We start from the raw sequence: 15,380 nt of genomic DNA, 5'->3' as shown, positions 1-15,380 counted from the left end.
CCTAACAAAGCAAAAATAGATACTTTAATAGAAAAATACAAGATAAAAATATCCTAAAAATAAAATGGTAGCATGGAATGTCATTTTACACAAAAAAAAAGATCCCCTTTTGAATTGTGTCAGCTATACAAACACTTTCATATTTACAAGTTTAGATGCAGTCCTGTGCTCACTGAAGTTAATGGGATTTTGCCACTGACTTCACTGGGAACAGGAGCAGGCTCTACATGGATTATATTTGTCCCTCTGAAAAGTCATGGCAGTGGAGAGAAAAGAGCAAGATAAAACACATATTAGACTGAGAAATCAGCCAGTCCTCTCTGGAGGCCTGATTGTCACAGCAATGACGCTCTTCATCCTTTTTTTTTTCCCCCCAACTCCCAGCACCTAAGAGAGGGAATCAGTGCTTTTGGTTGTGATACTACACGAACAAGGAAAGAACAGTTTGTATGTGTTTCCACCTGCCTGACTTTTTCAGTAGATTTAATTACACCCAAGTGCCAGTTCCCTCCCAGAACTAAACTCCATACACCCCATCTTATATCCCCTGTAAATAAACGATTCAGTGATGCAGGATCATACCCCAAATCAATCCCTTTTTTCATTTTGATAGAAACCAGCACCTGTGCCTGTGAAACCATATTTGATACCCACGGGTGAGATGCAATTAAGGAAGGAGGTGGTAGGAGCTAAAAAAAAGGGAACAGAATGAGGCATTCCCCACCAACTAAACCTGGATCTGCTGCCTGTACTGTCTTTACATATTAAGTACATACTATAACATCGAACTGCATCATTTTCTTTTTTTCATGAGATGAAAGGCCATGTGGCATAACGTGATTAGTACATCATTCCTGAGCTTCTGAAAGAAATTAAGACAAAATTACTTCTTAAAAGAGTGAGTTCTTCAAGAGCCTCTTCTTTTTCCACTGATGTCTTTGGTTGTCTCTTTTTTCCTTTTTTTTTTTTTTTCTTTTTCCCCCAGGAAGAATGGGATTCTTTTTCTTCTTCTTTATGCAGCAGAAAAATGAGATCTAATGGAGTCTTCACGTAACTGCCGATGTTTCCCCATGTTACAGTCCTCCTGTTGAGTTCGTCTCTCAATAGTTATTCTGTATTTCTTTCTGCATGAAAGGAGAGGAACAGAGTGAGAAATCCTTCTCCCGCTATAGAATAACAGAACTTCCCTTACAAAGAATGCCTGTAGGGGACAGCTGGATGCCAGTTGAAAAATGAAATGTGGCAGAATGTGAAACCCTGGTCAAAGATTAGTTTGCCTTGAAACATTTTACCCAGACTGAAGAATGCCTGTTAATTTCTATATGGCAGTCTCAAAGCACCAAGACACAGACATTTGCTTCTTTGAAAATTTCTGTTCTAAGTGATTAGGAAGTTTTGTGAAGTGTCCTGTGAACTGTGTCACATCACTGCTTTATATTGATCAAAGCCAAATTTCTTCCCAGTATATGGGGGTATAGGGAAGTAGCGCACTTTCTGGAGAGTTCAAACAACAGATCCAACTCTTTTTTCAGTTGCATTTCTCACAGAAACTACACATTAATCCTCCCGTCTCCCTCTGAGAAAGCTACACTGTTTGGGTGGAGATATGATGAATTAAGAAGAGGGATGTAGAGGATTGATAAGAAGTAAATACAACTGCTCATTCATCAGACACAGTTTTTCCTGTGTGTCTTCCTCTAGAGCCCTTGAAAAATTCTGTTATATTACATTATACGTCAAACAAGCCCTCTGACCGCCTTTCAGTTTGCCCTTTAGTACCCAAATCTCCCCTCAAAATCTTAATGAGATTTAAATTTATGTTTTATGCATAAGTTTCAGGACCAATATTTCAGAAGAGCATTAATCCAGCCCCATGTGCCTACAGCACTGCTTGTGCAGATGCATGATGAATAGCTTGTAGGCCAAGGACAGTTCTGCCCCACTTCATGTGTAGCAGGAGTCAGGGCTAGATATGTAGCCACAGAAGAATGGTTTTCAGAACACCAAGGTTTTAATTTGGGTAATATTGCTTAATAGAAAGTGGGAACCTAAAAGTTCTGAAAAGATTCCCTAGGCATTTTTGTCTGTATCATTAGGCTCCAAATAACTTGAAAAACGTACGTTCCTTACTTCATTTATGTATGTTCAAGTCAGATCCTTCCACAGGTCAGAGCACACACAGTTATAGCTTGTGCACAAGGACAGGTCCACATTTCAAGAATGTACCACTCTTAAGTTTAAATCCTTTCAAAGCTACATATTAGAACTACTGCTCAGATCTTTTAATGGTCTGTATGCATATTCAAAACTGTGTTAGCATGCTCATTTGTGGTAATGAATTTCCAAATGAGATGTCATCAGAAGATACATATATGGTTTGAAAGGTACAGAAACAGCAGGTACAAATTACTTCCAGACAGACAATTCCTAGACCTGCATTTTCAGAAAAACTTACCTCATTTAGTTTGTTTCATATGTTTATTCTAATGGTGCAATTAGAGACCTGTCCCTACTCCTGCTTCAAGTGGGTGCAATCAGATCTCCAGGGTGAAATTCACTTGAGTCTTTACCTGTTTCCTAAGTGCAGATCTATCTGACAGAGCACTAGCTGCCTCCTTCAGTCAATGGAGAGAAACAGGCATTTGGAAGAGGTTTTCCTCTGACGTGGTTTAACTTCTACATGAGGGTGACATAGATTGCGCCCCAAAAATTGCTGATTTCTCCCCTCTGGCCATAATTACAAAGACCAGGTGTTGAGCTCAGGTGTCTACGCTTACTTTTACAGACACTCACCTTTGGTCACATGGATTTCCAATCGAAATCTTTGTGTCAGATGACTGAGAGCTTAAGTCCTGTTCTTACAATGATACTTTGCATAGTTTTATACCAGCTCAGGATATGTATTTTGCCTCATTTCTTGTCCTCACATTCCCTCACATTCCCTCCCAATATCAGCAATACTAATAAACACACCTAAAAATTATCATCCCAGATTGAGAATGTATAAAAGATGCAAGAACCTCTGATGACATACAGTATAAAGACAGACTTGTATTTTGTTTTTCTTTTGTCTTTAGAATATAGTCTTTAATCAGTCTGAGCTAACTTATCTTGTCTCAAACCCAAACAACACACTACATAAGCACCAAATACATGCAAGAATACAGTCACCCTGCAGAATTTCAGTTCTAAGTACTGGATTAATATCTTGGTTCTAGGCTCTTTTGAAACTCTGGAAGCGTGCTGGTGAATTGAAAGCTGGTTTTGCATGTTTCATTTTGTTAGTTTTTTTAATAAACAGATATTTTATTTTTATAAGGTTATTTGATTCTCATATGTATAAGTTAATTCTGTTCTCCTATCTGCCTTCTCCATCCCATAAGAGGATAAATTATATTATATATAAGATGCTGAACATATATAACTAATTTATTCTGTCAGTGGTGTATCAATTCTCAAGACTTTAGGTTTTGCTGACTAACAGTGTAAGAATTACTTAAACAAGAATAAAACACTGATCACCCCTCACTGACCCCTGCTTATTAAGTTAAATTCACAGCTTTGAAATCCAAATGCTCTCATACCGAAACAGAAATCTCCTTCTGGCTTCCAGTACAATTCCATTCAATACTCAAAAACTAAACATGGTACCAGGCAGGAGATATAAATCTCTCATACAGTCACAGCCTGCACAATTGTGCTGGCAAGGAGTACCAAACAAAGGCGGCTTTCAAGGCCAGGGAACTTTACTAAAGCAACCATGAATGACTGGAACTCACTGGAACTCTTAATACATCTATGGGTAAAGTTACCTGGAGATGTAAGTGGTTACAGGACGAGGTCCTGAGTAAATAAAATTATTCTGATGTACACAAAAGGACAATCATCAAAATGTGTTCACTGTCGTTTGTGGGAATGTTACCACAGATTATTATGGCACCCCTTTGTCGCCCATCAAGGATGTTTCTGCCAGGAACTGAGAGGTTTGGATGATGAGTAAAGAGTTTACAGAACTTTCAATTAATTGGACTAACCTGAAAAAGTAAAAAGCCATCAGCAATCCTGCTCCAAGCAAGGCGCCCACAACTATTCCTGTAACTGCTGATTCTCCTAGACCACCTGCTTGAGAAGGGGGAAAATAAACAATCAGGGTTCATATTGAGAACTATTTGCATTCATATATTGGAAAATACACAGAACTAGGAAATGAGTGACCAAGATCAGATAATAACTGAACCCTTTCACAGCTCAGGACTCTGTGGGAACCTCTTTGCTTAGTTTCAGTTTCTGCATGTTTATTTTTTGTCCTCGATTTCCTTGGGATTAAAAAAAGCCCCCAAGATCAGTGTCAGATGAAGATGTAATACACAGGAATGTTGTTAAGAAACTCGTTTGGACAGCTTAGTCTGAATCATAAGAGACTGGGATTACAATGATGCACATAAAAAGAATCAGCACTGAATCTGCCTCAAGTCATTATAACAGAAACAAATTCATTTCACCTTGTTTAGCGTCAGAACCCTCTAACAGCCAGGTTTATTAAAGTGACTGATGATTATCCAACAGCTAATTTTCTTTTCTGAACCTATGCTGTTTGAAGTTAAAGAGCTTCACCTTGCTCCAAATCTCAACGGAGGCAGAGCAAGGACACAGTGGCTGAAGGGGAGCACAGGCAGGGTCTGCCACTCTGCAAAGTGCAGGGCAGCTGAACAGCAATGGCATTTTCATGTGGGTACTGTCTGCTCCCTTTTCCGTGCCTGCCTGGGTTTGTGGAAAGGAACAGAGAAATATTAAGGAAATCAAGTGCCATCCTCCTCTTCATTTATCCATGACCCGCTGAGGGGATTTTGTTTGTAAATCAGGTTGTGTGGAAGCAAGGAGGTGCATAGTTACACAACACTGGCCTGGAAATACTCTCCACAGCACGTGTGTACACATGTTTTTCAGGGATCAAAGAATTATCAGGCTGCAGATACATTTTCACTGTGGGACTAGCAATTTGTTTCCTGTGAAAAGCTAAGACCACCCTTTGTCACTGAGGCACCAGTATCTTCCTATCCTTATCTCCCTCCAATGTCCTGCTCACTACAACACAGTCTCCAAAGTCAGTCCACTGGAAAACAAGGACACGTTCTCTGTGGAGGGTACTCTCAGCCTTCTGGATTCACATTCAATGGCCTTCACTTCTTCTCAGCCTAGTGGGCCCCTTGCGGTGCCTTCTCATAGCATTTAAAATCATTCTGCACTGTGAGAACACTGCTCCCATCAGTACTGGCCTCCCCAGCTGCTAATTATCAACATGATTATTCCCTCTTTGGGGTTTCAGTTATATCCATCTTCCTGGCCAAAAATGATTTTACCTTTTAGCCCCTGGGAAGTCCTAAAACCTCCAGGGCCCTGGGCTGTGCATCATGATTACTGTCATGTTTAAGCTCAGGAAAGTGATTCAGACCACGTACTACCCAGGGCTGCCAGACCTTAACTTCTCAGTCAGCAGAGAGACATAGTCATGATGTCTCAGTTGGACAACAGTGCTAGGTAATTTAATATGGCTTGTGAAGTTGCATCACCACATGGATTCCTCTCTGACAGCCTGGGCAGAAGCATTTAGTCACTTAAGCTTACATGATTTACACGGTGTATTGTTTGTGTGCTCCGAAACTCGGCTTTCATCTAGTCGCAGCCTGCCATGATTCCAAGGATATTTCACATTTGATCGAATTTCAAAACGCCCCTGCTTTCCATAGTAGTCCCCGATCACCTATGCAAAAAAAAAAAAAAAAAAAGAGAAGAAAATAAAAGAAAGGAATGAAAAGATTTTCCTGTCAACTTCAACTTAGGGAATAAAACAAACAGAAGAGCAACATCACTCACTTGGACTCCTAAGGCAGGATGTTGAATCACAGGGAATTGGGCTGAAGGGGTCTGTGGGAGGTTATGTAGTGCATGCCCTGCCCCAGGGCAGGATCAGCTGAACAAAAGCATTCCTGGCAGATGCTTATCTAACCTGTTCTTAAAAGCCTCCAAAGAGGGAGACTTCACAATTCCTGTAGGCAATTATTCTGGAACTTGGCTGTCCTTAATGTCAGTGGTTTTCGCTAGCATGTAACCTATATCTCCCTTGTTGCAATTACCCATCACTACTTATCCAACTGCCAGTGGATGCAGAGACTCTTCCCTTCAGAAACATCCCTTGACATACTCACAGATTCTTATCTGGTCTGCCCTGAGGCTTCTATATAAACCCAGTTCACACAAGCTTCTTTAACCCTCTGCATATTCTTCCTGCTCTCCTTGGGCTTTCTTCAATTACTCCATAGTGGTTTCAGTGCTCAGGACGGTCACCCAGCGAAGTGAAAGTATCATGTGAAATACCCGGTGTGTTGAGGCTCCCAAGTACACACTCCAGGCTGGATTTTTCAATGCTGCAAGGATCTCGAGGTACTTGATCATGTTCAGCTACAATCTTTAAATCTTCTGAAGAACTATGACAGAGCCTGTCATTCTTCACCTTGTATTTCTGCAGTAGTTGATACATACACAGAAGGGGGCTCTCATGGTTATAGTTCTGGTAGTGTGAACTATTATTTCAGACCAATTCATCAAGATTCTTTAGAATTTCAGTCCTGTCCCCAACAGTAAATCCAGGCTTTATTCAATATAACATATGTTGGATCTACTGCAAAGTCGCAGGACCAAATTGTGCTAACAGTAGTAGGTCACTCACATGAAAATAGTTTAAAAAATCTACAAAGCCTAACAGCATGACACTGAAGTACAGAAGTGATGGCAAAAGCACATCAAGAGATGTATTTGTCCTACCATGAATAAAAAATATATCTATTAATACAGTGGGTTTAGAATTCAAGTCACTGATAGCCTGTTCAAAACTTTTACTTCAACTTCATTTTGAAGAGAGTTTAAAGATAACATTTGCCCCTGTTAGATACAGTAGATTTCACACTAATTAAAGGAGCTAATTTCTCTCCCAGTTTTGCAACAAGAAGAGAAATCCTTAGAAGAAAACATTTGTTCAAAAATAAAGGAAAAAGTAGAGGGAAAAAACCTCAGAGACCATTTGCAGGCAGTAGACTATTTATTAAGAGATTGCTTAATTTATCAAACAGGAGTGGGAGAGTCCTCTACCAGCAGGGCTTACTAAATATAAAAGCATGCAGAAAGGCTTAAGAAGAACAGATAGCTATAAGCAGTGACCAAATGGATTCAGATTAGCAGTAGGATATAGATTTTGGAAGAGTGATTAAACAGTGGAACAAACATTGAGGGAGCCAGTGAGGAAGTCCCTGTTCTTTGGTGTCTCCAAATGAGAAATTAATTCCTGTTACAGCGTGAGCTTTACTCACATGTAAACTACAGAGCTCCACACAAGGGTAAGAAACCTGCCTGACTGTAATACAGCAGAGCTCAAACTATAATAGGAAGTATAGTGTTTTCTTCTAGCTTTAAACTCTGTGAATGGACCTGCAAAAACAGCTCTGCCCAAACACCCATTCATCTGGCTCAGTTCAGCTGAGAAACATTCTTGTACAGACATAGGAAAAACTGGCAAAATGACTAAAGCAGGGCACCAAAGAATAAATGTTTTCAGAGTGAGGCATGGGGGTAGAAGTGAATGCAGCAGGCACAAGTAATAAGTAATCATGTGTACAACATTTTAATTGCATGTATATCTGTATACTTCATAAACAATGCAGAAGGAAATTAAAATGAGCAATATGTTAGAAGGAGAAATGTAACATGAAAGAAATAAAACAGCTTAAATCACAAGTGAAAGAGCAATGGAAGGAAGGGTAGGGGGATTAAATCGATAAATGAGATAAAAAGCTAACCGACTGAACAGTCAGAAGAGATACAAGTTGTTCAAACCAAAGTCATCCCAAACAATTTGTAGTCCTAGCTTCAACTAATGATGATTACTCCTATTCCTGGGAGTGTCTGCAGTTTACTGCTGTAGTTTTTCAGTCGCTTTTACACACCAAAGCACACTATATATACTCATGCTTTTAAAAAGTCTTCTTGAGTTCGTTTCTGCTGCAGCACTGACAAGAACAATATAACTTCACCGGATTCAAATCCAGACATAGAAATGTCCTACTCAGATTTACTGCTCTTTTCCGTTTGAAATTGATGAAATACGGGAGCCCTGCAAAGCTCAGGGTGATGCTGACTTTGCAGCTAACAGCAGCTTTATGCTGCAGCTGAAGTTATGACAATGTATTTATTAATAAACTCAACCCAGTCATGCTATTCTCTGTCTGCAGCTGGTGCTATTTCTCACACACTGTTTTTCACAGTCTGGCTGCTTCCATTCCTGCTGTGTCCAGTGGAATATCCCACGTGGTGTATATGGAGCCGTCTGATTAAAATGTCTCTTAAAACACTGGAAAAAAAAGCACTTACATCTTACTGCCTGATAAACAAGGTGAGGCAAAGTCTGCACTCCTGCCTGTGGTAGACCACAGGATAAGATTACAATACCTGTATATATAAACCCCTGTGTTGATGTATCAGGGTCATTTGTGCATCCCTTACACTATAGGATTAATCTATATTCTTACCAATGAACAAAAGGCCTCACTCATTTTAAACAATGATTTCTTGTATTCAAAATTTGCCATTGCTTAGCTAACTTGTGAATTTTCACCCTTTAAATTTTCAAGATACTAGAGTCATGTGAAGAAAGACGTATTGTTAAAGAAACAGAGTTACGAAAGTTTTTAAAAAACTTTGGATAACTACTTTAAGATAATTATTTAACAGAAAGGATTTGGTCTCCGGGTTGATAAGATAAAGCAATACCATTTTAATGTATATATTAAATAAACAGATGCCCACCAAGTAAGCAGATGGCATGGTGTTACCTTACGCTACCTAATCCATCAGTGGCCACTTGCTGTGGTGTTTGTTTCCTTACCTCCTGCGTGCCTGCCTCTGGATCTGTCATTCCAATCACAGAGAAATCCCCGTATCTGTCTCCATTGGCATCAATGGACACCTGCCCTGCAATGCCTAAAGAATGGCATGTGAGGAATTAGAAAATTAATTAGTTGAAATACTAAGCCTTTCCAAGGAAAACAAGAAAACAGTGGACAGGTTTTCACAGACCGATATGACAGGAAATCTCATCAGTCTCCCAGCATTTTTGTTGGCATTCCAAAAGAAATTGTAATTTCATCTCAGTGTCTGCATTCCTGAATTCTTAACATTTCTTCTTTTTAAATATCAAATGTGTGAGACTGTTTGGAAAATACGTGAGAAAACCTAATCCAAAATCCAGCATGCAAGAACAAAACACAAATATATTTAATGTGAATTATTTACAGAGTCCAGCTCATGTGCTGCAGAGGACACTGGGGCACAGCCCTAAGCGCTGCAGACTGATGGGGATGGTGCACCCATACAGCCAGTCCAGTGTTGTTTCCATATAATGGGAAACTGGAGGAGGCACCATGTGCATTACGTATACAATAAATCCTGCATTCATTTACACAGGATTATCTGCACAATATGCTGCTGTTTGTTTTATATTTTTAGACCCCCAGTTCACTTCCTTCCTTTACAAGTTCTAGGAAACTTTAGGGAAACTGGGAAACGTTAACTCATAGGATAATTCAAGTCTGAAGTGACTTCAGGAGGACCCAAATCCAAGTTCCTGCTCAGACCAGGGTCAGTCAGGAGGTCAGAATAGGAGGATGCTCAGGGTTTTATACGGTCTTCTAAACATTCAAGGATGGAAACTGCACAGCCTCTCTGAGGCAACTTGTTCCAGCTATCATGGTGAAAAAATAATTCTTTGTATTCAGCCTGAAACTCTTCTTTCAATCTATGGCCTTGTGTACAAAGAGTACTGCTCCAATTGTTGTGATGTAAGTCAAAGAGGTTCTTAAAACCCATGAAACAATATCAATTAACTACGACGAAGACTTTACTGATTTGCTTTATCACCTCAGATATTCTCAAATGTGATCCTCCACTGCCTGACACCAAATGTAGCCATTTACAGCAGCACAAATCAAACAGGCATAATTTTACATCCATGTTACACCAACTACGTGACTAGCCCAGGCACAAAGCAGTAGAGAATCAGGTTCTCAGCGACTGTAAATCAGAAGAGAGATGTAGATATTCAGCCAGAGTATAAATTCCCCTCAACATACCTTATGATAGTGAAAAAGTAACAGATTAACACACCTACTTTTATCTTGTCTCTGTTCCTGTTCAGTGATGTTATGTATGTTTAAACCTACTCTGATTTTCGAAACATGTAGTGGTATCAAAAGATTATTGTCAAGCATCTCTTTCATTGTAACAGTCCAGTAATCAAACAACTGACAGTTTGACTACTGCAAGAAAAGAAAGTGGGTATAACAACCACTTGGCTGTGAAAGCACAGGAAAAAGTCACTATGAAGAGCTGTAATGTCCTTGTCTACATGGCAATTTGGATTCTGGATCTGACAGGAGGCATTAATGGGAGCAGATACCTTCCTGGTGTAAGAAAGACATAACTTAATTTTTGGAAGTAGGTACTAAAATTTGCTGAAACTCAGAATTCCTATGGGATATTTTTTTTTACAGTGGGAAAGACTAATTCTTAACTTTTCCAAATGAATAAAAAAAAAAAAAAAGTTTGAAATGTTGACATTCCCTGCAACATTTTTCCTTAAGATACATATTTAAGAAATTTTGAAACAACCTTAAGGAAGAACCATGTTTGGATGAGGATGGAAGGATTTTATCCAACTCTTTGCTCTACTACTTTTTTGTGCCAATGAATGCCAACGAATAGAGAATATTCTCCACAAAATGTGCCTTGAAGTCATATAAGGGTTTCTCTAACAACCCAAGCAATAAGGAACCCTTCGATCACCCCAGCCTTATTCTTTCCTAAGAATAAGCAGTTGTGGCTGGAAGACTGTGAACACTGTGGGCAACAGCATCCACATCCCTTGGAGTTCTGATGGGTCACCTATTCAGAGCAGGCTGTAAAATGAGGCACCCAGGCAATCAGATATCTAGATGTAAGCAGTTAAATTAATGTTGTTAATTGAAGTGGAGTTCTCATCATCAAGGCTCACAAAAGTTTAAGTGAATTATAAAGCTTCGGTCCTGGAGTAGAGCCTGGTGGGTGTATGCATGGACCACACTCTGCAATGCTGCAGCCACTTCAGAAAGGGGCTTGCAGGCAGGATAAAGGGACGTGATTTTCTTAAACATACTGGCCTGCAAGCCAAGAAGTTAAAGGTCTCTTTCAAAATGAGGTTTATCTTTGTAAATTATGTCCAGCAAAGTACTGCCGCAGGGAGGAGATAGCATTTGACTGACGTGGCATTTTTAATTTTTCAGCTGCGCCCTCACAGCTCACCTTGACAGCTACATTTTCAGAAGAGCTGTGACAGGGCAGTCAGCAAAAATAAACTGGTTTTCACAAGCTGGAAAAGTGAAGATTTTTTTCTTCCTGACTGGTTTTACAAGACAGGTGTGAGAATCAACCATGTAATCTACATGGGCACACCAGCTTGTGGCTTCCTGGAGCAGAAAAGCACGAGCAGAGAAAACACAGACAGGCTGTGCTGGAGCATCTGTTCATACATAGGAAAACCAGCGAGGTAAATCCTTACACACCAGACTCCCTCTGTTAAAACAGTGTGTTTTGTGAAGCCATGAGTGCGAACAGAGCTAGGGAGACACAATGCCAGACTAGTGCAGGGCTCTTTATGGGACAACTGCAACCAGCATAATTTAAAGCAATTCCTGTGTTGCCTTAAGCTGCCCTGGAGATCCTTTTGCCTTGTGTTCAGGCCACAATTTGAGAACAGAAAATAGGTTTGGAGCTGCTGTCCTTCTTGCCTTCATCCACTGTGTCCAGTGTGTTCTCAGAGCAGAGAACCTGGCCACTGAGGTTTTTCCTACACATTCAGATTAATCACTTATTTCTTATCTAGGGGAAATGTTTCCTTCTCTTAAGCACTTCCATAGGAAATTTTGCCAATCCTACACCAGATGATTTGAGTATTATAAGAGAGGGATGGGAATATTATAAAGAGAGGGGTGGAAATATTCTATGAGATGACAGGTTAATCCAAGAATCCTTGGTTTCTTTATTATGATCCCTAATTGGCAAAAACACTCACGTCACTTTGCATCAGCAGGGTGACATACACGTGCCAGTTGTGCTGTGGAACTGCAGCCTTCACGATTCGGTACAGAAAGGCACAGAGCTGTTCAGCTGCTGCCCCTGAGATAACATGCATGGATCGTGAAAGGAGGCCGGGGGTAAATCCTTACAGGGCCCAAAAGGAGCCACATCAAGAAGCAAAAAAACCCCAAAACCTAAAAAACAAAAAACCTGGCACCTGTTTGCTTCTATCCATTCCCAGGCTTTTAAGATGATAAAGTCAAATGGAAAAAATGAAGCAATCTCAGAGCTAATAGATGCACGTGAGCTGTAATCTTTTCAAAAACAAAGAGGGAGCCTGAGAAAATTATTGGCATTTCTTTACAATGTCAGTGAGGGTCATTAAATTGCTAGCAGTTTTTAGACCTAAATAAGACCTCAAGGGTTGGTGCAGAATAAAGTCAGACTTCTAAGAGCCAGCCTTAAAGATGTATGGTTTTATATGGTGATTTCCCCACAGATAAGAGTGGAAGTAGCACTAATTCTTGCTCTGCACAGAACAAAGACCAGTATTTTTTTGACTCTGAAAGCTGGAATTCCATATTAACTCTCACCTTCATATGTTCTGTTCCGTGTTTGCTGAACAATTTTTTCCCCATCTTTCTTACTGAAACCAAACTTCAGGACTTCCTGTAAAGCTAGAGCATAAAGAAGAATAGCATCATGGAATCCTTCCACAAACATGTTCACCTAAAAAAAAAAAGGGAAAAACAAAAGCAATGGCAATTGACACAGGAAAAACTTTTATTCCTTATGGAATTGATTAACTACAGGGGATCTCCAAATTAACCAAAATTACTAATTTGGGGAGGGGTGGTATTTTCTCAACTGCTGGAACACGAAGGAATGTTGTCTCAAGAAAACCCAGGGGCAAAATGGCAACTTGTGGCCTGCTTTTAAAAATGGTTAACTACTATCTGCTATTCTGAACATTCAAATCACACTTCAATGTTGTGTCTGAATAGTTTCGTAGATACGGGAGAAATTTGCAGATCACTCTTCCCGTGCCCAGACACACAAGTTCTGCAGCTGACAACATGAGACTCCATAAGGTGCTGAGCACCCTCATCCCACAGCACAGAGTGTGTCCTCCCCCCCGCACAGAGGACTCAGCACCTCTCAGGATTGGGAAGTATGTTCTGCCATGATTTTTTTTGGAGAGCCCAACCAGCGGGTTTGCTTGTTTAATGATTACCACTTCCAATTCTGGCCCATGTTCCACTGAGCATCTCTCCGCTAGCAAATGAGCCATGGAGGAAACTACTTACCCTCAACAGTAATGTGTTCTCTGGAACTGCCAGGAGAACAGTTTCCTGTCCTTTACAGTTTTTTTCAGTAAGTGACATGTAATGGATAAAATGTTGCTTTCTAATCTGAATACAAAATAAGACTGCTGCCAGCCAGCTCTGCCTCCTTAGAATCTACATAGGCAGCCTGCAGCTTTTGCTCTACATCACTGTGAGCAACAACAACCGTTATAAGCAGAGTCCTGCAGAAACCCTACAGGTTTGTTCACAGGAGCCCAGTGTTCTTCAGTGATGAAGTAAGTAATAATTATTTTAGGAGCTGAGTTCAGCTGGAGACCCATCAGCACAAGCAGACACACATGGCTTGAACAGCACAGGTATTTCTCTTGTGTAATGGCACAATAATTCAGAATGAATTATCTTTTCAGTTGCGAGAAAGATGTTCCCATTCACTCACAGTTTCATTACAAAGGAAAAGCTCCTGACATCCTAGCAAAGGCGTAATCAACAATTACACCACATTATGGGATCTCTTACTGACATTTCCAGTGAATGATCCAGTTCTGCAAATATTCTTCTGGACAGAAACAACATTTAGCTTATCTTCCACTTCAGTGTACTTAAACAATTTAAAATATCTGTAAATAAAGTGCTACTCTAACTCTCACAGTTTTAAGCTTCACATTTAAAATGTTAAAAGAAAAAACCATGTAGCCAGTTAAGTAAATAACTGCTCCATAGATAAAAACTATTACATAGTTGATTGGCTAAGCTGAACTAACCAAGGCTCTGGTAATGTAATTACATGCAAGACATTCCTTCACTCTTAAACCATTTGCCAACACTAAGGAGAATTTCAGAATTATTTACTGATAATACAAAAGTTTACATTGCTCTGACATTTAAAATTGGACTTTCAGATAACTCTAACCTATGTTTCATTTAGAAAATGCACCACCAGTTCAGAGGAAGAGCCCACCGTGCTACAGAAGGCACAGAGCAGCTCAGCTCAGTCTGACAGCCAAAGAATAAAAGGCAACTGCAGTCATTTTGACCTAAGAAGAAAGCATGAAAGAAGAGGTGAAAGTCAGGCTTTTGGTGCAATAACAAGAGCTGATGGACAGAGTGCACACTAGCACAGGCTTTGCCAGCAAGTGGTTTAATTTTTCAGAATTGAAAAAAAAAACCACAAACCACGAAACCACAAAGCTTGACAACTGCTTTATGTGCCAGCGTTAGAGTCCAAGTGGCCTGTGGATGATCAAACATGGGCTTTCTTGATGTGACACTCATTCTCTCGGGAGAGAAATAAGTCTCTCTAGCTGCTTTACTTCCCTGCTGGCTGATTTACAGGTTGTGGCTGGCATCCACTTCAAGGAAAGCTATTTGTCACTTCCTTTGTCTATGGCAAAGACCTCTCAGTGTTAACACAACAACCTTCAAAATCCATTTTGTCAGCTAATTTGCTCAATCTGAAGCCTACCCATGCCACCAGCCTGAAAACCCTCCTGCAGACACTGAGGATTTGCCAGATATGCCCTGTCAAAACTGACTTGGCAGTTCGGGATGTTACTACTGCAGCCCCTACCTCACCTCTTGGCCAAAAGTCCTTGACATTGCACATGAAAAATCACATTAGAAAATCATCAGAAGATCATCTGCGCCACCTCTCAGCTCCTCACGCACAAACCCCAGCATTTTATCTCACATTGTGAAGGAAGGTGAAGCTGCTGTTAATGTATGCCATTTGAAATATTTTGCCAAAAGAGTAATGTTTATTGTTTGCATGTGTGACTGCACCTACACTTTCCAGCCAAACCATTAGTTGAGCACACTGGCTACTTTTCATACTAATCCAGGGACATGTTCAAGCACCAGTTTGTGAAAGGGGATATAGGATGCCATGAAGGGCATCAAGTTTTCCTGCATACCATC

At 40.2% G+C, this 15,380-nt stretch overlaps 1 protein-coding gene across 1 annotated transcript in view; it reads right to left on the bottom strand.

The window, feature by feature from the left end:
* Positions 1-796: 796 nt before the first annotated feature.
* Positions 797-15,380, bottom strand: part of NPR3 (natriuretic peptide receptor 3) — a gene marked incomplete at its 5' end in the record, with an annotated part of 39,788 nt that continues 25,204 nt past the window's right edge. Inside the window, 5 exons of the mRNA XM_082074978.1 lie at positions 797-1,124; positions 4,035-4,122; positions 5,626-5,761; positions 8,936-9,030; positions 12,753-12,888. Of these exons, the coding sequence (XP_081931104.1) occupies positions 1,013-1,124; positions 4,035-4,122; positions 5,626-5,761; positions 8,936-9,030; positions 12,753-12,888 (567 nt within the window). The 3' untranslated portion in view covers positions 797-1,012. The remainder of the gene's footprint in view (positions 1,125-4,034; positions 4,123-5,625; positions 5,762-8,935; positions 9,031-12,752; positions 12,889-15,380) is intronic.

This window comes from Streptopelia decaocto (genome assembly GCF_964273445.1).
Source record: "Streptopelia decaocto genome assembly, chromosome: Z".
Lineage (NCBI taxonomy): Eukaryota > Metazoa > Chordata > Aves > Columbiformes > Columbidae > Streptopelia > Streptopelia decaocto.
Note: the sequence above shows the minus strand (reverse complement) of the source record. Positions and strands in the feature narration are given on the sequence as shown.